This window comes from Gracilinanus agilis, chromosome X, assembly GCF_016433145.1.
Source record: "Gracilinanus agilis isolate LMUSP501 chromosome X, AgileGrace, whole genome shotgun sequence".
Classification (NCBI taxonomy): domain Eukaryota; kingdom Metazoa; phylum Chordata; class Mammalia; order Didelphimorphia; family Didelphidae; genus Gracilinanus; species Gracilinanus agilis.
In genome coordinates, this window is record NC_058136.1 from 60,856,271 (window position 1) to 60,880,296 (window position 24,026).

Here is a 24,026-nt window from a genome sequence, read left to right on the forward strand (position 1 = left end):
GGGCGTGGGCCGAGCGCGCTTTACCACCTACGAGGTCCGGATGCGGGTGAGTGAGCGGGCCTGGGGGTGCGGGCCCGGGGAGGGGGAGGGGGAGGCGGGGGACCGGGCCCGCCTGCCCCCGGCGCCCCGCTTGCCCCCCGCCTCCCATGCGCGCACCTGCGCTGCGGGGGCGGGACTAGGAGGGCATTCGGGGTTTCTCCCCCCCCACCGTTCTCCGGGCGCGGGCGTGGGGAGCGGGTACGAGCGTGGCCCCGGGGCGCCGCCCGACGCGTGCGCGCGAGGGAGCCGGGGCCCCGGGGCCTGGGAGCGCGCCCGGCCCGCCTGGGGCCTCTCGGCCCTTTGGTTTGGGGGCTGCGGCAGGCCTGGCCTCCCGGCCGCTCGGCGCCCCTCCGGCCCCTTTCCCAGCCTCTCAGGCTTGTAGCTTGGTGGAGGAAGGCAGCGTGCCCTCCCCTCCCCCCTCCTCCCCCACGACGACGACGAGGACGACGACGAAGACGGGCCAAGAAGAGAACTGGGGAGGGCGCCGACGGCCGGCGCCACGCTGGGTGCCAAGGGCAAGGTTGGGATCCCTGCCATCTTTCTGTATCAGGCTCCTCGAGATGCCCGAGGACCTCTGCCCGGGGCCCCGCGAGGCTCAGAGTGAGCGCTGAATGCCCAAGAAGCCCATTGCACGGCATGGACCCCAAACCGTCCAGGACCTTGGCGCCAAGGCCACCAGTTTAGACCTGCCCTGGACAGTAGAGGTCACCGCATTCCAGAGCTGGAGAAACTGAGGCTCCCTAGGGTCAAGTGATTGGCCTCAGCTCAGGCAGCCGATGACAGACCCCAAATTGGAAGCCCTTCGAATGTTCAGCGTTCTCTTCTGGCTTGAAGAGAGGAGTGCCATGTTCACGAAGCACAGGACCCAGGGAGTTCCCCGATTTTTGAGCCAATGAATTGGCTGGGCAATCTTAAGTGGGGGTACAGAGTTAAGATTCCCCGATTCCAGCTTTTCCCAACCCCAAAGCAAAGGGCAAGGATGGTAGAAAAGAGGAAAGTTAAGCTCCTTGTTGCTAGAGCTATTTAGAATCATCCCTGCCAGGACAAGTGTGAAAAGCAAGTTCCTCAACAGACGAAAATAGAGTGGATGCATTTTTCTAGGCATAAGAAACACCTTTTGAGCGAGGCTGGGACATGGCCTTGGGAATTTTTTACTAGGATTTGTTTTCCATCCTGTGATTTAGGGAGGGTTTTGATTCTCAAGAGAAGAGTATTTCTGGGATATGTTGTAAATAACTCTTTGTCCTAGCCCTGGTTGGGAGGAGAGAACTCCCAGCCCTTATGGGGTCTGGTTGACTAGCCTTGGGAAAAACCAACACCCCAAACCAACCAGTGTGTAAAAGCTTACCATTCACTACATTTTCATCAGTCCTTCCCACTTTTTGCAGTGTCAAGGCTTACAGTGTAAACTCTTATTTAAGTTCTGGGTTTATAGAATGGTCGTTTCCAATTTTTTATGCTCAGCTGCCAAAACCCTTTTAATTTTAAAAAATGAATTCTCTTCTTAGTTAATTCATTTTATAGTTATAGTAACTATATTGACAGTTATTTTATTCTTAGTTCTGTTCAGTCCCAAATTCTACCCCAATTGCAAAACCAAGAAAAATAAAACCCACAAAAATGTGGAGTCAAGCGAAAAAAATTCCAGCATTAGCCATGTCCAAACAAAATTCTGCCCTCTGAGGGAGCCAAGTGTGTTTCATTCAGCATGAGTCCTCTGGAACTCTGCTTGGTTCCATTGTATCATTCAGAGTTCCTAAGTTGTTTAAAGTTGTCTGTCTTTCCAGTAATGTAGTTGCTATAGATCTGGGCTTCCAGGTTCTCCAAAGCTGTCTTATGTAATTGCATTTTTGGTAGGAGGTGGCAGCAGCAAGATAGCGCACTGGCCATTTGGTTTTAGTTCACCCACCAATTGGTGCTTTGGGAAAGGACCTATAAAGCACTGGATTTTTCACCTTCCCTCTCTGTAAAGTCTCTACCACCACCCCTCCTTATTTGGTTTGGGGGAAAAAATCCTAGGTTCACAGGTTTTAGGCTGGAAAGGAGGTTAGAGACCATTGAGTTCACTCTTTCCATTTTATGGATGAACAAAACCAAGGCCAAAGAGTTTGCCCAAAGTTGAGTTGACTCTGGCCCAATCCAGTTTTCTCTCTGTTCCACTCTGAATACTCTTATACAAGAAATATCTTGGGAACAATGCAGAGACTAGAGAAGCCCTACAGAAGCTTCAGGGCATGGAAATCATCCAATGCTCATTGTCCCTTGGACTTGGGCTTTTAGGTAGAATGTCAGTGCCCTTATGGAGGATCTCTTCTGAAACAGAAAATAAGGTTGTTTTTCACATCTGATTTGTGGGTTGGTCCTCAGAGGAAATGACCCTCATGGGCAGGGTCCCTTCCTTAGGGAGATGGGCAGACCTTAATCGGGAGCAGTATCATTTCTGATACTGAAGAAGTCTTCCAGATGCTTCATGGTGATTGGCAGGATCCTCCAGTGTATCTGTTCAGCAGGGTTTTTGCCTTTTCTTCATTTTCCTTCCATCATAGTTGTCCCTGATGATCTTCTGAATGGTTGGGGTCTGGGGCTGGGCTGGAAATTGAGTTTGCCTACCAGCTGTTTCTCCTGAAGTTTTCAGAGCAGGGGAGACTTTTGGTTAAATGACTACCAAGGCCAGTCATGGTAAACCTTTTAGAGACCGAGTGCCCAAGCTGCTTCACACTGCATGTGGGACTTCTCCCTCCCCCTCCTTACCCCAGACAGGGGAGGGAGGAAGTGCTCCCATTGGGCTACTGGGCAGAGGGGCAGGTCATGTGAGAAATGTCCTCAGGGGGAGGGGAGCAGCCCCCTCTAACAGGCATGCCATAGATTTGCCAACACGGACCTAGACTATGGCATCATCAGTCAGCCTAGTTTTGGAGCACCCACCCCTTCTTCAGCACTACTGTAGGTAAAGCCAGCAAAGCTACCTACCAGAAGTCGAAGATATGTTCTCCGCCATCGAGAGGCTGGCAGTGTAATTGAGGGGAAGGCTCCCACGTGTCACAGCATTGAAGATGGCACAGTACTGTATAAAGGCTGAATTGGTTGGTATGCCCGAATAGCATGCAAGTTCCAAGGAGGTCAGTGAGGGCAGCTGCCGGAATAGTCTGGAGAGGTTTCCTGGAGGGGATGGAGTTGGGATGATTTGGGATAGGGTGGGAGAGGGAAGAACTTTGCTGAGTTTCAATTCCTACTTCATTCAGGGAATTTCTAGAGCCCAAGGATGGTCCAGACTGGGCATGGACAAGGGTTAGCTTTTCCACTCAGTGCTCTGAGAAGGTAGCCAGGAACATGGAGCTGGTGGATGATCAAAATCCATCTCTGTTAGAACCTTCCTGAGGAGTCACTGGGTTGTAACTACATAGGCATCCATATGGACTGACAGTTCCTTCTTCCTTCCCCCTTTCATTCCTGCTTTCCCTACAGACAAACCTACCAATCTTCAAGCTGAAGGAGTCATGTGTACGGAGGCGCTACAGTGACTTTGAGTGGCTAAAGAATGAACTGGAGAGAGACAGTAAGGTGTGGCCCATCCCCACCCCACCTCAGTGGAAACTAAGCCTGTGAAGGGAACGGGGAGAGCGGGCACCACCGGAAACTTCCAAGACATAACATTAGACACATAACTTTTCAAAAGGCCATGCTATCTTCCACAAAGAGTGAGGCCAGACATAAGGAGACTGAAGAAGTTAGAGAAATACATGAATGCTAAATCTTAAACTGATTTTTAAAGAAAGAGAAGAGTGTTGGAGGCCCAGTCTCTGAGGTTCTGATGTGATAGTCCCTAGTGTCAGTGTCAGAAAGACTGCCAGCCTAGATGGAGGATCATTGTTCCTAGTCACTTTGGGGGTTCTGGTATTCTTAGCTTTCCTGAGGTACTGGATATGGGGTGTGGTGGGCCCTGGGCCTGGTATATTGTGTCTCCCCCTCTGGTGGTTGATGTTGTTTGGGGTCTGCCCACAGATTGTAGTGCCGCCACTGCCTGGGAAAGCCTTGAAGCGGCAGCTCCCCTTCCGAGGAGACGAAGGTATCTTTGAGGAGTCCTTCATCGAGGAAAGGAGGCAGGGCCTGGAACAGTTTATTAACAAGTGAGCGAATGACCTGAGGGCTCCAACTGCTACTTTCCCACTCCCTTCTTCCATAATGGGTGCTATGTTGTAATATGGGGGCTAAGTACCAGGCCTGGAATCAAGGAAGACTCGTCTTCCCAAGTTCAAATCTGGCCTCAGATACTTCCTAACTCTGTGACCCTGGGCAAGTCACTTCACCCTCTTGGCCTCAGTCTGTCAAATGAGCTGGAGAAGGAAACCACTCCATAAGCTTTGCCAAGAAAACCCCAAATAGGGACCGAGGGAGTCGGACACAACCCAACTAAAAATATGGTAGCGTTAGTTCTGGTAGAGGTTGAGCTGGCAGTGTGGGCTGTATCCTCCATTGGGAACTTTGCTCCCATACTTCCAGAACCTGTTACCTCTCAGTCCCCAGCAGGTATGCATGTTAGCTATGTCTGTGAAACCACTCACTCCACTTTACCCTAAGAGAACTGACACTAGGCTGTAGCTCGTCCTGGTAAAATAGAGGCCTCAGAGCTGTTGGGGGTTTGTAGGAAGCAGCCCAGGTCAGGCCTCGGACCTATGTTCTCTGCCTTTGGTGCTGTTTCTGGTTCTCTCTGGCCTGAAATACTGATGTTGGCCATCTTGGTTCCCTTACAGAATTGCCGGGCACCCATTGGCTCAGAATGAGCGCTGCCTACACATGTTCCTACAGGAGGAGACAATCGACAGGAACTACGTCCCTGGGAAGGTGCGCCAATAGGAAAGCCCTCTGGCCACCTGCCTTCCGCCTTCCTGGCGAAATGACACTGATTTTTACACTAAGCCTCTTTCTCTCTTGATCTGCAGTGGCTGTCGTCCCCTGGCCTGACTGTCTGTCTGCCATCGCTCTCCCTGACACTTGGCCACACTGTGGGCACTCTTCTAAGATCCTCCTCTCTGAAGAGAGGCAGGAAGCTTCGGGCAGAGGGCCTGGGCTTTTAGGGGGAGGGGGTCAGGAACTGGACTAAAAGGCACTTGCTTGGGCTTCTTCTCGGGCAATAAGGCTAGCCTGGGGGTTCCAGTGTCTCTGGCACTCGGCCAAACAGGTCATCGATGCTGTGAGTCTAAGGGCAGTCCCCACTCTGAAGTTTAACCTGGAACTCTGAGCAGGGAGCAACCCTGTCCCTTCTACCTGCATGGAACCTTCCTTTTGTCCTGTCATGGGATGGTAGACTCCTCCCATGGACTCTCCCACTTCTCTCAACATTTTCTTGATTCCCTTCCTCCCTCTTATGTTTCTGTCTGGGGCGTTCAGTGTCCCAAAGGCCCAGCATCCAGGTTTGGGAATTTGCTGGGCCCCATCATACACAGCTGCCTCAGAGTCACAAGAAACTTCTGGGGCAGCAGAGGGGCTCCCATTAGCTTTATACCACTTTCAAGGCCCCTAGCTATTTCCCATGGTTGGCTCACTTGCCACTGACCATCCTTAAGATGAGTGGCAGGGTGGGCCAGCAGCTCTTCCTGAAATCTTCTTATAAGGATAGGCTGCCTTGCAAAATCAGTGGATTGGAAGCAACCTGCTACTGGGTGATGGTGCAGAATGAGAATGATTTCTTGTCTAGGAACTGCCCAGTGGCCAGAAAGGACTCCCTCCTGTTCTCTTTGCTTCCTCCTGGAAATCTCATGCCACTTTTTGTTCCCAAAGGCCAGGGCTACTTGAGCAGCCCGACGATATAGTCTGACTTCTGTTGAGCTGCTTGAGTGGGGCTGAAGGTGAAGAGTTGTCACTGCCTCCCCCACTCGGGTCCTAGGATTGAGGTTTCTGTACTTGACTCTCCATGGACCGCCAGGGGTTCCTGTGGATACTGGGCAAAGGTTTCCCTAGGTTTTTTAGCGCAAAGCAGGTTCTTAGGGGTAGGAGCTATCCTGGGCTTTGGACTGAAAGGTGACCCCTTCTCCGGCCAGGGCAAAAGAGTAGGAGGGCCTTCCCTCTGCCTCTTCAACATATCCAGGCTCCTCCTCATGGCAAGCTGTTGGGAGAAGGGAGTGAGAATCCTGATGTCTGGGAGGGGGGCTCGGGTGCTAACCACGGTTTTTGGCTTGTCCGGAGTCTAAAGTGCCCTAAGGAAAGAGGGCAGCAGCTCTGGCTGTTGAGGTTGTACCCAGGAGCAGCTCCCAGAGAGAGGTTCTGTTCCCTTTGCCACCTTGCTAATGTTGTTGTTGTTGTTGTTGATGAAATACCTGCTTCCTTTTTGATCTGGATCTTCTGTTCTGTGTTTTTAAGACCTTCCTTCAGCATGCCCAAGTGCTGAGAGCCTGCCACCCTGTCTCTGCTGTGTATATATCCTAACTTGGGGCTTTCATTCAGCAAAACTGTTCGATCTTCTGCCAGGCACTGTCAGATCCAACTTCTGTTCATATTAAACCACTGGGAAGCAAGCCTGTTTTCTTGTTTGAGCTTTGTTTTGGGGTGTTGTACGGGGCTGCCACACATAACAAGGCAGAGTCGGCATTTTTAAATGCCCTGCCAACCCATAAGCGTGTTCCCGTGTCTTTGTCAAGCTTGCCACTATGACCGTAGCACCGTGTCTGCTGTTTGGAAGAGGAGAGAGGAGGGGGCTGGCTCTATTTGTAGTGCGGCCTCTCCTTAGCACACTGGGCCTTTTATTTGGGGCAGGGAGGAGGAACTCGGGCTTATTGGACTTTTCAAAGGTAATTAAAGGGGTTTTGTTGTTGTTGAGGATGAACCAGTACCAACTGAATGGGGAGGGTGAAGAAGCAGACCATTCAGGTGACCTCTGTGAGAATTGCAATAAAGTAGTATTTAGGAGGAAGGTTTTGAACGACTGGAGCTGGGTGCCTTGGAAGCGAGAAGATAGTAGGAAAGGGAGGAGGCTGATGGAGGTTGGTGGGGGCAGTCAAGGAAGAGCCCCTAGGGTTAGTGGGCAGGACATTCACTGCTGGGTAGAGAGGAAGGAAGGGCCTTGGAGTGGGGTAGTCAGGACTAGGTGCCACTGTGACTTGGGGGGTTTTTGTGGTGGTTGGGGCCATCTGTTAATGCATGAACATCCTTGGAAGGAATTACTGATGAAAAGAAGCCTTGGTGTGAGGACACACGAAGGCCTGTCACGTGGAACAGGGATTAGACTCCTGCTTGGTGCCAGAGGTCACATCTGGAAGGAATGGGCTAGGAGTTGCAATCTCAGTGAGAGGACAAACTTCCAACAGTTAAAGCTGTCCCAAATGGCTATAGAGAGAGGCTGGATGGCCACTTGGGGGTGGGGTGGGGATTCCTTGTGTCCATGATGCACCAGCTGCTCCCTGAGGCCCCTAGCTCCAGCTTATATTCGCCTGAACAGCCTCTAAGAGAGCTGAAAATCATCTCGGTAGTGGGCATTTAGGTCACAGAGCCAGATGAGTTTCATAGCATCCTAAATTCCAAACTGGACAGGACCCTAGAGGTCACTGTCTTCAGGTGAAGAGGCTGAGGTTTGGAAGGAGGCTACCAGATTGCTGAAAGGTAGATGAGGAGGAAACAGGAAGACCCAAGTTCAAATCCTGATCTTTCTGTCATGAAGGCTTGTGACCAGGGACCGATTGCTTCATGGAGATAATCTCCGAAGTGCTTCATAAGCAGTCAAGGGCTACGTGAATGGCAGTTAGTAGCCTCATAAAGGATAAAGGACTAGGCTTTGACTACAGGGTGCATGTTCAAACAGATCTCTTTTGGTCAAGTCTTTCAAGAAGACTAAGGGTCATCTGCTCCAACTCCCTCATTTTACGAGTGAAAAAATGGGCCTAGGGAAGCTGTAATGATATAGCGAGTGGTAGGGTTGGTATCTGATGCCCAGTCTTCCAGTCTCCAGTTCATTGGTCTCAGGTCTCCTGGGGGCTTGCTGCCTCCCTCATGTTAGCTCTAGGGCTTGTTAGGATTTGAATGTCTAGTACTTGGTCCTGTGTCGTAGAAACACCCACTGTCTTCTCTCAACCCAAGGTGAAGAAGAGGTTATGCCCCAGCAATTAAAGCAGTTGACATAGGAAAGAAATAAGCATTTATTAGGTGCCAGTTGTATGACAGTGACAGGCCCAAAGAAGATAACTAGATGCTCAAATTCCAGAGACGTTCTCCCGGGCAGTGTCCTTCCTACAATCCAGGGGATCTCCCCCAAGGTGGGGGCAGGGGAAAGAAGCTAAGCAGTGACGAGGATGATGGGGCACAGTCTGCTTTAAAGAATGGTAACATCAGACACTACCATGGACTCACTGGATTATGGAACAATGGAAGGTGCAGTTGAATGGAGACCAGTGGAACACCAGGGCTGACTGCCTGCCATCTGGTCGGGAGATGGAAGATCCAGGCACCCAGTGTTTTCTCTTCCCGTTTTCTCTCTTACTACTTACTTCTAGGCTTTCCATATGGGGCCCATTGTTAACTCTTTCAGGATTATTACTGCTGTTGCAGATTGTCTCCCAAGATCATTGACTTAGGGCTGGGAGGGACCAGAGGAGCTTAGGGACCACCCAGTCCAACACTCACTTTCCAGATGAAGAAGCTACAGTAGTTGAGTCCCAACCTAAATCCTCTTTCATAATTAGGCTATTGCCTTGGATATCCGGAATTGATTAGCTTATTGCCTTCCTCTACTTAACATCACACTAGCCCAGCTTCCTTCAAATATACACACAAGCTCCTCTGCCCAGCGCCGGATCGGACTGAAGCCTGAAGGACTTATGAGAAAGAACTGTGGGAGTAGAAGCGCAGAAGAAACACATTTGCATGGTCACGTGGTTCGTTGGGGATAGGATTGGGGATGTAGACTCTAAACGATCACTATTGCAAACAAAAAATATGGAAACAGGTCTCAATGATACATGTAAAACCCAGTGGAATTGCTTGTAGGCTACGGGGGCGGGGAGGGAAAGAACATGAATCATGGAACCATGGCAAAATATTCTTAATTAATTAATTAATTAAAATGTAAAAATAAGACGAGTTTATTTGTAAAAAATCCTTATGCCTTTTGTCTAAAAATCTCTTTCGAGGCAGAAGAGCAGTAAGGGATAGGCAACTGGGGTTAAGCGACTTAGGGCCATGCAGCTAAAAGTGTCCAAGGTCACATTTGAATCCAGGACCTCCCATCTTTAGGCCTGGCTCTCTAGCCACTGGGCCACCTCACTACCTGGATCTTATCTGACCTTTACAACCCAGGGAGGTAGATGCTAATTATGAGCCCATTTGACAGTTGGGGAAACTGAAGCAGAGGTGAAGTGACTCGGCCAGTCTGTGGCAGGATTTGAATTCACATCTTCCCCATTCCCAAGTCCAATACTTTATCCATTTGCACACCCTCGTAAGACTCCTTGCTCCCACATTCCATTCCTCTTTTCTTTTTCTTTTTAGTGCTTTGTCTTGCTTTGATGTCTACTTATGCAGTGGGTGAGAAAAATTAGGGGCTGTTTGTCTACAAACATTTATTAGGTGCCAGTTGTATTAGGGCCTGCCTAGACTTCCTTTCCTAGCAGTTTCTACGGTTTCTTTCTAAAGGTGTGTGGGGAAGGCAACAGCAGAGAAACTTTCTGTTACCCCGGGAACTGATGAGCAGGCAGAAATGGAGAGAGTAGCCGGAGTCTGAATCTGAGTCTGTAGTACAGGAGTCTCTACGCGCTACGGCCCAATATCATATGGGACACACGTCTAGCTGTGCCACATCGGAGAATGATGCGATTCCCATAAAATTGCGAAGGGAGTCGCAGTGGGTGCTTAATGAGCGTCGCTCATGGGAAGGGGCACACGGCTGGCTTTGGAGGTGCAGGTGGGCACCTACGTGGCGAAGTGGCTTCCAGTGGGACCTCCTACCTGTCCCAGCTGTGTGGCCAACCTGAGCGGGGATTTGGTAGCATTTCAAAGCAAATCACGTCATTGACCATTTCCTTGGTGAGGGGGTTGGAGGCAAAAGCAAGATTTGGCCTCCAGGTAATCACTGAGTCATTTGGTTTCTCCTGGGGGGACTGACCGAGCCTTTCCTGCTTTCACTTAAACTTCATCTTCCAGATCTCCCAAATGTCAGAATCACTTTGGAAGTGGATCTGTTTTGGACAGCTCTGGCCTCCTCACCCAGGGGCGCCTTCCAGTAGAAGTCAGACGTAACACCCTTGTGGTCCCTCCTGGAGGATCTCCTCCTCTCAGCCTGCAATCCCCTAGTGCATCCCTTCATCTCTGTCCAGGGCTGCCGGACTTCTAGCAGCTTCTAGTTAGCTCACTGAAGCAGCTCGTGTTGTAGCCAAAAAGCAGACAGCTCGACTAACAACTAACAGCTCGACAGCATCATGCCCTGTTGAGCAGGGGGGGTTTTACAACGTCATGCTCTGCCAAGCGGGACGGTTATCTGGAGCTCACAGTCCTCGGGACACCCCTCCTCCCCAGACAGAACAGCCTTGAACATTAAGAGTGTTTCCTATGGCACCTGGAAACATCCCTACTCCCACTGTCTAGCTGTTATCGAACCCTAAGACACGGGCGCCTATATCCCAGCCCTTGAAACATATATATATATTCCCTCCTCTGAATGCACCACTTGGGATTCTCTTGCTGAGTTCCCCCAGCGCGCTTTCTCCTGCTTTGATTGCATTGTCTCGAGTGTTCCTCTGGTGGCCACCCATTCGAACCCTAACACTCGCTGGCATAGTGGGTGGAGTACTGAACTTGGAATCAGGAGAGCCTTGGAAATTTCCTAGCTGTGTGACCTTGGCAAGTCACTTCACCTCTGCCTGCCTCGGTTTTCTCAGCTGTAAAATGGGGATCAAAGTCAAAAGGACTGGTGATGGCCTTCTGATATCTAACCAAGCTGTCGGAACAACTCGTGCTCAGTCCACCCATTCTGCCACCTGGGGAAAATGCCTCCCTCTAACCCCAACTCACTGAGGGGTTTGAGGCTCATCGGTTACCATCAGCCTGCTTTACCCATCTGCCAAGACAGTTTACCAGGGTGTAGCTGCTGGGCATGCTATAGCTTCTTGGAGCTCCATGTGAAAGATAGACACCAAAAAGGAAGAAAGCAGTCCAGAAAAGTACTTGGCAAGCCCACACCCAGAGGTGATTGGCTTCCAGGAACGTTCCATGCCGCTCCTGGCTCATAATAGGACCCTTCCCCATCTTCATTTCTATATCTTTGCCCGGGTTCTTCCCTCTGCCTGGAATGCTTGACTCCATCTCTCCTTAGTTTCTCTAGCTTCCTTCCAAGCCTAGCTTGGCCTTTCTTCTGGGATTCTCTTCCCATCTACTCTGGCTCCATCATGAATGTACCTAGTTATTTCTCTTTACGTTCCCTGCCCACCTCCCCCACCCCCCCACCCCCATTAAAATGTGACCTCTCTGGGGACAGTGACTACTTTTGCCTTTCTCTGTGCCTCTGACACTTAGCACAGTGCCCTGCCCGTAATAGGCGCTTAACAAATAAATGATTGTTCCCCGACTCACTTAATACTCTCTCAAATCACTGATAGTTTGTCTATGAAGTTGCCTATGTGTCTTCAGCAGAGGGAAGATTGATTAGAAGTTCCTTTGGGAAAATGTCACAGTAGGGCATGAAGAAGAGTCTCAATGTCATTAAGAGCCCAATGACGAGAGAGAAGCTGGGGTGAAGAGGAACAACAGAGAGGGAAAAATATAGCGCAACTCCTCACCTTCAAAAATGTTTTCTTTTTTATTCTCAATTTAATTCTCATCAACACACCCAGCCGTTTCAACACATAAAGACTGAAAAAGAGGGCTCCATGGGAAACTTGGACGTTTCTAGGTTTATATTCAATTGAACAAGGTGGTGACGATGTACCATGTTTACTTTAGAAGTTCTTTTTTTTTCTTTTGTGCATTTTTAATATTTGATTGATGCTTTCTCCCTTGTTTCTCCTGGCTCTCATCTCCCACTGATTTATCCCCCTGGACCAAATAGGTGACCAGAACAATAAGTGAGCAGGGTTAAGCAAAAACAAGTGGCCATGTTGGCCATGGCTGAAAATGCAAGTCTTCTTGATTGGGCCTCTCACCTCTCTGCCAAGAGGGTCCAACCTCAGTCTTCTAAAGGCTCCATTGATCATGGCATTTACCTAACAGGCTTCTGACCTCTTTTCAAATTGTTAGCTTTTACTTGGTTGCATCACCAAGCAACCTTTCCTTTTGGTTCTTTTCACTTCACTTTGCATCCGTTCATATAGCTCTTCCCAGGTTTCTATGAATCGCTCATGTCATGTATATTCCCTTCCATTCACACATCACAGCTTGCTCCACCATTCTTCTATCAATGGGCACACTACTCGGTTTCTACACACAAAAGTGCTGCTCTTTTTGCACATAGCAGTCATTTCGCTTTGCCTTTGGCTTTTCTGGGATCTAGGTCTAGGAGAGCCATTACTGGGGCAGAGGGTTAGTGACCGAATGAATGGAGCAGTTTCCAGCTCTGCTAATAGGGCATGATTTTCCTTGGTTCCTTGGATTGCCAGGTGGCCAGGCTCCTGGAGATGAGCTCCTCCACACTTGGTAGCTTGGGCCTCAGAAGACAGACTTGGCCAGTTGCCGGGACCATACTTGAAGCCATTCTGGCAGGAATCTTTTGATGTCACCTTTAAGAACCTGGGGCTGTCTTCTTGCCATGATGAGGCATTAAAGGAGGAATTGTGTTACGACTGTGTTTTATATATATATATATATATGTATATACATACACACACATATGTATACGGCGAAAAAACCATATGTAATGTAAATTCATAGTCCAGACACTATCCTCTTTTCCTTCTTTGCATTTAGAAATGTTCATGTTTGTTGATGGCTAAGTTTTCTTCTAAAGGAAATTCAAAAACACCAGTGAGGTGTTAGCGTGCCTGTCTTCCCACGCTCCCTTCTACACCTGCCGTCTTCATCTTTCGCCATCTTTGCTGGAATGTTTTCGGCTATATCTCTCTTACCCTGAGGGATTTGGGGCACTCTTTCATGTACTTGTTAAGAAGTTGTCTGTCTTCATTTGGAGCTGCCTTTGCATTTCCTCTGACCACCTGCATATGCCAGATCCTGAGGGGGAATGTTTCTAACTCTCATGTGTTCCTTTCTTTTTTTAAAAAATTAAAACCCGAGTCAATACTGTGTTTGTCTTGCCCAGGGTCACAGAGCTGGGAAGTGTCTGAGGCTGGATTTGAACCTAGGACCTCCCATCTCTAGGCCTGACTCTCAATCCACAGAGCCACCCAGGTGGCTCCTCTATATTCCTTTCTGTTGTCTGACTAGTTTGGACATCAGACCTTGCTCAGAGAGATTTGCTACATTTTTTCCTTATTAACTGCTCCTCTTCTAACTGCCTTGATTTTGTTGCTTATAAAAGCTTTCATGTCAAAGTTCTTGAAACCGCCCATTTTCTTTTTTTCCTGGTCCTGTTTGTTTCTGTCTCTTGTTTAGCTGAGATTTTCTCCTTTGCCATAGTTATAGAAAGATGCTTCTGTCTCTTCTTTAATTTGTTTTTGATATTACCTTATTGTGATGCATTTCAGTATTCAACTAGCATTTAATCCCAACCTAGCTAGCTTTGTGGGAGGCCCTGGGGCAAGCACTGAGCCTACAAAAAGAGGCAAAAGCCAGTCCCTTCCCTAGAGGAGCTCCCAGTCTAATGGGGGAAGTAACCTGCAAACTGCAAGGCACAAATAAGCTTTAGACAGGGGGTAGGCACTAGCATTAAAGAGGATCTGAAAAGGCTTCCTATAGAAGGGAGACTTTAGCTGGGACTTGAAGGAAGTCAGGGAAGTCAGGAAGGGAGGGAGAACATGGGATGGAATAGGGTGAAAACCCTTGGATCAGAGAGATGGAATGAAAGGACCAGCAAGGAGACCTGCTTGGTAGGGTTTGGGTAGGGGGTATGATGGAAGGTGTAAGAAAACTGTAAAGGTAGGAAGGGGACAGATTAAAAAGGTGTTGTTTTTTTAATATACCAGAGGATTTTCTGTTCGATACTGGAGGTGATAGGGAGCCACTGGAGTTGATTGAATGGAGGAGTGAAGACAGTATGACATGGTCAAACCTAAAATCTAGGAAAATCAATTTTGATGCAATTAGGTGGCTTGGAGTCAGGAAGATCTGAATTCAAATCCAGAGTCATATACATCCCAGCTGTGTGGCCCAGGAAAGTCACTTCACCTCTGTTTTGGTTTCCTCACCTGTAAAATGGAGATCAGAGCAGGACCTCCTTCCCAGGGTCATTGTGAAGATCAAATGAAATATTTATAAAGCAGGTTACGCTATTGCTTCATATAACTTTTGGTAGTCCCTAGTTCTTTTTTTTTTATAAGAACTGTTATCTAATCATGCTTTCTTCATTCTGTATTTGTGCAATTGATTTCTTGAATCCAAGTATGGGACTTTACATTTAGTCCATTAAATTCCATTTCACTAGGAAAAAAAAAGAAAAAAGAGCTATATAAATGCCAGCTATTGTTACTGTTACTTTCATCAACTTGACAGTGGAATGGAGTAGGCCTGGAGTTGGGAGAGCCGAGAAGCAGGCAGACCCCCTAGCAAAGCAATTGCCAATAGTCCAGATATGAAGAGAGAGGACCTGCACCAGGGTAAGAGCAGTGTCAGAGGAGAGAAGGGGGCATATCCAAGAAATGCTACAAGGGCAAAATTGACCTTGGCGTCATATTGGATGTGGGGGTAAGAGATAGTGAGGAGTCCAGGATGACTTCTAGATTTTGAGTCTGGGGGCCTGAGAATATGGTAGTACTCTGAACAGTAATAGGGAAGGTGGACCTAGAGGTCAGGAGAGGGATGAGGGCTGGACAAATAAATCTGAAAATCATCTGGAGAAAGATGTGGTTGAATTCATGGGCATAGTGAGAGAAGAGAAGACAGCTCAGGACAGAGCCTTGAGGGGGATGCCCATGATTAATAGGACAAAGCCCTAGCAAAGGAGACTGAGAAAGAGCAGTCTGAGAGGGAAGAAGAAAACCAGGAGAGAAGGCTGTCTGGAAAGTAGCCAGGGAGAGAAAATGATGGACAATGTCAGAGGGCGCAGAGAGAGATCAAGAATTTACAAACATGATTCTGAGAAGGGGCCTTTGGGGTTCACCAGATTCCCAAAGGGTTCTGTGACCAAAAAACATAATAGTGAAGAACTCTAACCCTAATTTGTGCCAAGTGGCTTTCCAGTTTTCTCAGCAGTTTTTATTAAATGGGAAGTCCTTACTCTTAACAGTTGGTGTCCTCAGGTTTATTGAACACTACACTACTGAATTTGACTGCTTTAGAGACTATTGAACATAACCTCTTCCACTAGTCCCCCCCTTTTTTTTTTGCTTTTTAACCAGCACCAAATCATTTTGATGATTATTGCTTTAGCATCTGGCTTGAGATCTGGCACTTTGGCTCCCTCTCTTCCTTCTTTTTCCCACTTATTTCCCTTGAGGTTCTTAATTTTCTGCTTCTCCAGATGAATTCTGTTACCATTTTATATAATTCTATAAAGCAACTTCTTGGTGGTTTAGCATTAAATCTGTAGGGCAATTTAGTTAAATTGTCATTTTTATTTTATTGGTACGTCTCAACCATGAACAATTAATTTCTCTCCAATTATTTAAGTCTGCATTTATTTCTGTAAAGAATGTTTTGTAGTTATGTTCGTATAGATCCTGATCATGCTTTGGTAGATTGACTCCCAAATAGCTTTACACATTTTATAATTATTCTGAATGGAATCCCCCCCGCCCCCCTGCCAATCTCCTACCTGGTTAGTATTATTCATAAAAAAACCTGATAAACCTATTTCTCTCTTTCTTGAAGAGAATTAAATTTAAAGGCCTTGTTCTTGAAGTCTTCCTTGATTCCTCCCTCTCCACCCTCCTACCAGGCTGGAAGAAATCACTTCCCTATAAGGTTAGTCACCCCCCTTTCAGATGAGGAAATCAAATCCTCAGAACATGCTTATTTTCCAAATAGTCTCTCCCTTCTCTGAACTCCAGTTAGCACTTTCTTCCTACTTCTCCCTGAAATTTATCACTATTCATTCATCCAACAAATGTTTACGGATTATTTGTTATGGACCAAGGACTGAGGCAACAAAAATTAAAGCATGGTCCTGGCCTGAAGGAGCTTTTGGTCTGAGAGGAGACAAAGAATTATTGTTACTCTCTTAGTTTCAGGCTTTGGGCGTCCTAGAAGTCAAGTCATGTCAAGGAGCACTGACTAAGAACTTCCTATGAGATCACTGTGACTCAGTGTCTAGTACTGAGGATACAATGAAAGGCCCAAGACAGGGGCTGCCCTCAGGGAGCTCCTAATCCAACGGAAAATTTATTGACATTTTTGCTGGAGAGGCCAAAGTACTGAATGAATACATGGTGCTTGGAGTTTAAGGGGGACAAAAGCAATTTCAGTTCCCAGACAGGAGTGGGGGAAGGGGGTGAGTGAGCCAAAGAGGAGTCATGGATGAAGAGTGGGCAGTCTCAGGAACAAGTGGAACAGAGAAGCAGGATGTTTCAGGATGTTTGTAGCTACGACTGACTACAAGGCTGCTTCAGGTAGAGTTTGTGATGGACATCTCAGCAAGGTCAGCCAGTGAACACCATGGAGGTCTCTGGGAGTGAGCAAGACTTTAGCAAAGCCACTTGGGTAAGGAACAAGACTTCCAGTTCACTGCAGACTCCTCATGGGCTCTTTCCTGCAAGCTGGCTTACTCCGTATCCAGTGCATCTAGATAGTAAGGTAGCTCATAAAAAGCAGCCATTAGTTCCAAGAGTATTTTGACAATTCCACCCTTTTGGCCAAGGCAGTCATACAGCCCACCATTGGTCAAGGAGGCAAGGTTTGTTGGAACATAATTTTGTTTATCACATAGAAAGACAGTCAGTGATGGTTGAGCAACGTTTAAAAAGGGGACTGCAAAGGAGGATAAACAGAATGGCAACGAACAGAAGAAGAGTGTGAAGCCATCCAGAAAGGTCACAACCATAATCTCCTAAGAAAGTGAACAAATGAATTCCATAGCTCAATACTTGAACATTTTCTTCAATGATAACAGATTGATAGAAGCAATCCTCTTCCCCAATATAGAGGCACAGGGGCCCCCTGGAGCCACAGTTCAGTGTCCAGGACACGACACAGCGGTTCTACATGACCTTCCTGGAATCAAGGGAATGCCCGTCTTTTGGGAGTCCATGATGGTTTGGGAAGTTATAGTCAAAGAAGATGTGCACAGTGATTCTGAAGGCCTCATTCAAGAGAAATGATCCGAAACCAAGAAATGGAACCAACCACTCAGTACAGTCCACCATTATTAAAGTCCATCAGGCTCACAGGAGATGAATGACAATGATGTTGAGAAAAGATACTGAAGTTGATAAGTTCCCGAGGATCCAAGGTTTGATGGAAAGTGAGGCCATAAGTCAGGGTAACAATGTCACACTCAATCAGGAGTTGAGGCTAAAAACTTTCCGGCATCCCATCTGATGATGCTCTTTCCAAAATGAACTGATAAGAAAGGTGGTAAACTGCAGGTTACAGGGCAGCTAGGTGGCACAGTGGATAGAGTGTTGAGTCTGAAGTCAGGAAGACTTATTTTCCTAAGTTCAAATCTAGCTTAAACATTTAATAGCTGTGTGACCATGGACAAGTCACTTCACCCTGTCGGCCTCAGTTTCCTCATCTGTCAAATGAGCTGGAAATGACAAACCCCTCTAGTATGTCTTCCAAGAAAACCCCAAATGGAGTCACAAAGAATCGGACACAACTGAAATGACTCAACATCAATAAAGGAATGCACTAGCCAAAGTGGGAGAGGCCATTCCAGACCTAAGCAAAAGTGTGAGAAAAAACACAGAGGTGTGCTTGCTTTCTTTTGTTTTTAAACCTCACCTTAGAATCAATACTGTCAGAAGAGTGCTAAGGGCTAGGCAGTGGGGGTTAAGTGACTTGCCGAGGGTCACTCAGCTACAAAGTGTCTGAGGTCAGATTTGAACCCAGGACCTCCTGTCTCTGGGTCTGGCTCTCCATTCACTGAGCCACCCAGCTGCCCCCAGAGGTGTGCTTTCAAGGAAGGAAATAAGCATTTCTCTTTATGCCACTGTTTGCCTCTGCTTGGTGACCAGAGAGTAAGTATGGCTGAAGAATGCCTGGGGGAAGAAACAAGACTTGAACTGAAGGGTATAATGTATGGGCTGACATAGCCCAAAGGCCAATCCCAGCTTCTGGGAATGATTTGACTTCCAAGATATTAGCGGAGAGTAACACGGCCAAATGAGCCCCAGTTCTATCCTGATGACTAAATGAAGGATGGATTCCGACAAAGAGAGGCACTTGTTGGGGAGCTGAGTACATGTAGGCTAGCAACAGAAGGTACGAATGCAGAGGGGAGGGAATCATCTGGGAGAATGAGAGGCCTCCTAAGGAGTCTACTGGCCTAGGTGAATGGATGTTGGTGCTTCTGAGAGCTGTTCACTTTGGGACACCCTGAGTTTGATGTGCTGGCTTGGGGGGCTGCATCAAGGTCCAAATTCAAGGTCATAGTTGGTGGCCTTTGGCAGAACTGCTAGTTGGAGTTACAGCGGAGAAGGAGATGAGAAGATTGTTGGAAAGAATAACTAGGAGCTTGGCTCTCACTCTCCTGGGTGCCTAGCAGGGAGGTGGGCAGCAGAGGGTACAGCTCAACCTTGTTCTTTGGCAAGCTGAGCAAGGGGGTAGGAATCAATGTTCTCATATTCAGGACTCTTTGTTCTTTGTATTAGCCAATGCTCATTTTTGCTGCTGCTTGTCAAGGTCACACCCCTGGAAAATAAATGTCATTCTTGAGCTGAGCTTTTGGGGAAACTCCACCTTGGAAACAGTAGAGGTAAGGCAAAGGGGCAGGAATCCTTTGGTCCCCCCAGTAGAATAGAAGCTTTAGAGGGGAGGGCTGTCCTCAGCACTGAGCTCCTGGGGCTTTAACGAATACTCTCTGGGTTGGACTGAATAACAAACACTGAGGGAGTCCCATTTCCTGGTTTTCTCCCTGTTCCACAGGCACCAGTTGAATTCCCCTGAATGATGGGGAGAGGAGTAGCAGCCGGCCTTTCAGAGTTGTCATGCCAGCCCCTAATCTTTTTTTTTTAATTTTTTTAAATTTTGAACATTTTAATTAATTAATTAATAATATTTTCCATGGTTATAAGATTCATATTCTTTCCATCCTCTCCTCCACACCCTCCCATAGCCAACACAATTCCACTGGGTTTTACATGTATCATTGATCAAGACCCATTTCCATATTACTGATATTTGCACTAGGGTGATTGCTAGAGTCTACATCCCCAATCATATCCCTATCAACCCACGTGATCAAGCAGTTGTTTTACTTCTGTGTCTCTACTCCCACAGTTCTTTCTCTGGGTGTGGATACATTCTTTCTCAGAAGTCCCTCAGAGTTTTCCTAGATCATTGCATTGCTGCTAGTAAGGGCCATTACATTCGATTGTGCCACAATGTATTCTTCTTTGTGTACAATGTTCTCGTGGTTCTGCTCCTTTCACTCTGCATCCATTCCTGGAGGTCCTACCAGTTCAGGTGGAATTCCTCCAGTTCATTATTCCTTTGAGCACAGTAGTATTCCATCACTATCAGATACCACAATTTGTTCAGCCATTCCCCAAAACGAAGAGCATCCCCTCATTTTCCAATTTTTTGCCACCACGAGGAGTGCTGTTATAAATATTTTTGTACAAGTCTTTTTCCTTATGATCTCCTTGGGTATAAACCCAGCAGTGGTATGGCTGGATCAAAGGGCAGGCAGTCTTTTAGTGCTCTTTGAGCATAGTTCCAAATTGCCAGCCAGAATGGTTGGATCAATTCACAACTCCACCAGCAATGCATTAATGTCCCAATTTTGCCACATCCCCTCCAACATTTATTACTTTCCTTTACTGTCATGTTAACTAATCTGCTAGGTGTGAGCTGGTACCTCAGAGTGTTTTGATTTGTATTTCTCTAATTATAAGATATTTAGAACACTTTTCCATGTGTTTATTAATAATTTTGATTTCTTTATCTGAAAATTGCCTATTCATGTCTCTTGCCCATTTATCAAATGGGGAATGGCTTGATTTTTTTGTACAATTGATTTAGCTCCTTATATATTTGAGTAATTAAACCTTTGTCAGAGTTTTTGTTATAAAGATTTTTTCCCTTCTAATTTTGGTTGCAGTGGTTTTGTTTGTGCAAATTTTTTTCCATTTTTTTTTAAATTTTAATTTTGAATATTTTCCTATAGTTACACATTTCATGTTCTTTCCCTCTCCTCCAAGCCTCCCTGACCCCCCTTAGCCAATGTACAATTCCACTGGGTTTTACATGTATCAAGACCTAATTCCATATTATTGACATTTGGACTAGAGTTATCGTTTAGTGTCTACATCCCCAATAGCCCATGTGTTCAAGCAGTTTTTTTTCTTCTGTGTTTCTCCTCCCACAGTTCTTCCTCTGAATGTGGCTGGTTTTTACAAAAACTTTTTAATTTAATGTAATCAAAATTATTTATTTTACATTTTGTAATTTTTTTCTAACTCTTGCTTGGTTTTAAAATCTTTCCTTTCCCAGAGATCTGACAAGTATACTATTCTGTGTTCACCTAATTTCCTGATAGTTTCCTTCTTTATATTCATGTCATTCACCCATTCTGAATTTATCTTGGTGTAGGGTGTGAGATGTTGATCTAGAACCAATCTCTCCCATACTGTTTTCCAGTTTTCCCAGCAGTTTTTGTCAAATAGTGGGTTTTTGTCCCAAAAGCTGGGCTCTTTGGGTTTATCATAGACTGTCTTGCTGAGGTCTCTTATCCCAAGTCTATTCCACTGATCCTCCCTTCTTTCTCTTAGCCAGGACCATATTGTTTTGATGACCATTGCTTTATAGTACCGTTTAAGATCTAGTACTGCTAGGCCACCTTCCTTCACGTTTTTTTTCATTATTTCCCTTGATATTCTTGATCTTTTGTTCTTCCAAATGAACTTTGTTATAGTTTTTTCTAATTCAGTAAAAAAGTTTCTTGGTAGTTTGATAGGCATGGCACTAAATAAGTAAATTAATTTAGGTAGGATGATCATTTTTATTATGTTAGCTCATCCTACCCCTGAGCAATTAGTGTTTTTCCAATTGTTTAGATCTAGTTTTAATTGTGTGGAAAGTGTTTTGTAGTTATGTTCATATAATTCCTGTGTTTGTCTTGGCAGATAGATTCCTAAGTACTTTATATTGTCTAGGGTGATTTTAAATGGAATTTATCTTTCTAACTCTTGCTGCTGAGATGTGTTGGAAATATATAGAAATGCTGATGATTTATGATTCATTTATTTTGTATCCTGCAACTTTGCTAAAGTTGTTGATTATTCCCACTAGTTTTTAGTTGATTCTCTAGGATTCTTTAAGTAGACCATCATATCATCTGCAAAGAATGATAGCTTAGTCTCCTCAGTGCCTATTTTAATACCTTCAATTCCCTTTCCTTCTCTAATTGCTACTGCTAGTGTTTCTAGTACAATGTTAAATAATAGAGGTGATAATGGGCATCCTTGTTTCACTCCTGATCTTATTGGGAAGGCTTCTAATTTATCCCCATTGCATATGATGCTTGTTGATGATTTTAGATATATACTGCTTATTATTTTTAGGAAAGGCCCTTCTATTCTATATTTTCTAGTGTTTTCAATAGGAATGGGTGTTGTATTTTGTCAAAGGCTTTTTCAGCATCTATTGAGATAATCATGTGATTTTTGTTTGCTTGCTTGTTGATATGGTCAATTATGTGAATGGTTTTCCTAATATTGAACCATCCTTGCATTCCTGGTATAAAACCCACCTAATCATAATGAATAACCCTCGTGATCACTTCCTGGAGTCTTTTTGCTAGTATTCTGCTTAAGATTTTTGCATCTATGTTCATTAAGGGGATTGGTCTGTAGTTTTCTTTATCTGTTTTTGATCTACCTGGCTTTGGAATCAGTACCATATTTGTATCATAAAAGGAGTTTGGTAGAACTCCTTCTTTGCTTATTATGTCAAATAGTTTGTATAGTATTGGAATTAGTTGTTATTTGAAGGTTTGATAGAATTCACTTGTGAATCCATCTGGTCCTGGGGATTTTTTTTAGGGAGTTCTTTGATGGTTTGTTCAATTTCTTTTTCTGATGTGGGACTAGTTAAGTATTCTATTTCTTCTGCTGCTAATCTAGGCAATTTATATTTTTGTTAATATTCATCTGTATCACTTAGATTGCTATATTTATTGTCGTATAATTGGGCAAAATAATTTTTAATGATTGCCTTAATTTCATCTTCATTAGAGGTGAGGTCTCCTTTTCATCTTTGATACTGTTAATTTGGTTTTCTTCTTTCCTTTTTTATTAGACTGACCAGTACTTTGTCAATTTTATTTGTTTTTTCAAAGTACCAGCTTCTAGTCTTATTTATTAATTCAATAGTTCTTTTAATTTTGATTTTATTAATTTCTACTTTAATTTTTATGAACTCTAATTTAGTTTTCATCTGGGGATTTTTAATTTGTTCACTTTCTAGTTTTTTTATTTGCATGCCCAATTCATTGATCTTTGCCCTCCCTAATTTGTTAATATATGCACTCAAGTATATAAATTTCCCCCTGAGTACTGCTTTGCCTGCATCCCATAGATTTTTGTAGGATGTCTCATCATTGTCATTCTCTTCTATCAAATTATTGATTGTTTCTATTATTTGTTCTTTAACAGATTTTGGAGAATCATATTATTTAATTTCCAAGTAATTTTGACTTGCTTATCCATGTACCCTTACTAATTATTGTTTTTATTGCATTATGATCTGAAAAGGTTGAATTTATTATTTCTGCTCTTTTGCATTTGTTTGCCATGTTTTTATGCCCTAGTACATGGTCAATCTTTGTGAATGTACCATGTGCTGCTGAAAAGGTGTATTCCTTTTTGTCCCTATTTATTTTTCTCCACATATCTATTAACTCTAATTTTTCTAGGATTTCATTCATCTCTCTTACCTTTTTCTTATTTATTTTTTGGTTTGATTTATCTAGATCTGATAGGGGAAGGTTCAGGTCTCCCACTAGTATAGTTTTACTATCTATTTCCTCCTTGAGCTCTGCCAGTTTCTCCTTTATAAATCTGGATGCTATACCATTTGGTGCACACATGTTGAGTACTGATATTTCTTCATTGTCTATACTGCCTTTTATCATGATGTAATTACCTTCCCTATCTCTTTTAACCAGATCTATTTTTACTTTGGTTTTGTCAGATATCATGATTGCAACTCCTGCCTTCTTTTTCTCAGTTGAAGCCCAATAGATCTTGCTTCAGCCTTTTACTTTTACCCTGTGTATGTCTACTTGCCTCATGTGTGTTTCTTGTAGACAACAAATGGTAGGATTTTGGTTTCTAATCCACTCTGCTATTTGCTTCCATTTGATGGGTGAGTTCATCCCATTCACATTCAGAGTTATGATTATCAATTGTGTATTCCCCAATATTCTGATTCTGTCTCCTTGTCCTGCCCTTTCTCCTTTCACTATTTCTTTCTACACCAGTGTTTCATTTTTAATCAGTTCCCCCAAACCCCTCCCTTATTTTACTTCCCTTTCTCCCCACTCCTTTCTTATTCCCCTCTTATTTTTCTTTAGGGTCTTTTTAAGCTACCTCCCACACTCTCCTTCCCTAGTATTGCTTCCCTCCCCACCAGTCCTTTTGTTACCCTTCTACTTCTTTATAGGGCATGAATCAATTCTCTGCCTCAATGGATCTGATTGTTCTTCCCTCTTTGAGTTAATTTCAATGCATGTAAGAATTAATTATTTCCTGTCTCCAACCTCTTTACTCTTCCAGTGTATTAGTCTTCTCCCCTGTTCCCAC

At 45.1% G+C, this 24,026-nt stretch overlaps 1 protein-coding gene across 1 annotated transcript; it reads left to right on the plus strand.

The window, feature by feature from the left end:
* Position 1: 1 nt before the first annotated feature.
* Positions 2 to 6,551, plus strand: SNX12 (sorting nexin 12; the record flags this gene model as incomplete). The annotated part of the gene is made up of 5 exons (XM_044682859.1): positions 2 to 46; positions 3,505 to 3,600; positions 4,042 to 4,166; positions 4,791 to 4,881; positions 4,980 to 6,551. Coding segments are annotated over 5 exons (492 nt in total), but the record flags the coding sequence as incomplete, so codon positions are not given.
* Between the last annotated feature and the right edge of the window lie 17,475 nt (positions 6,552 to 24,026).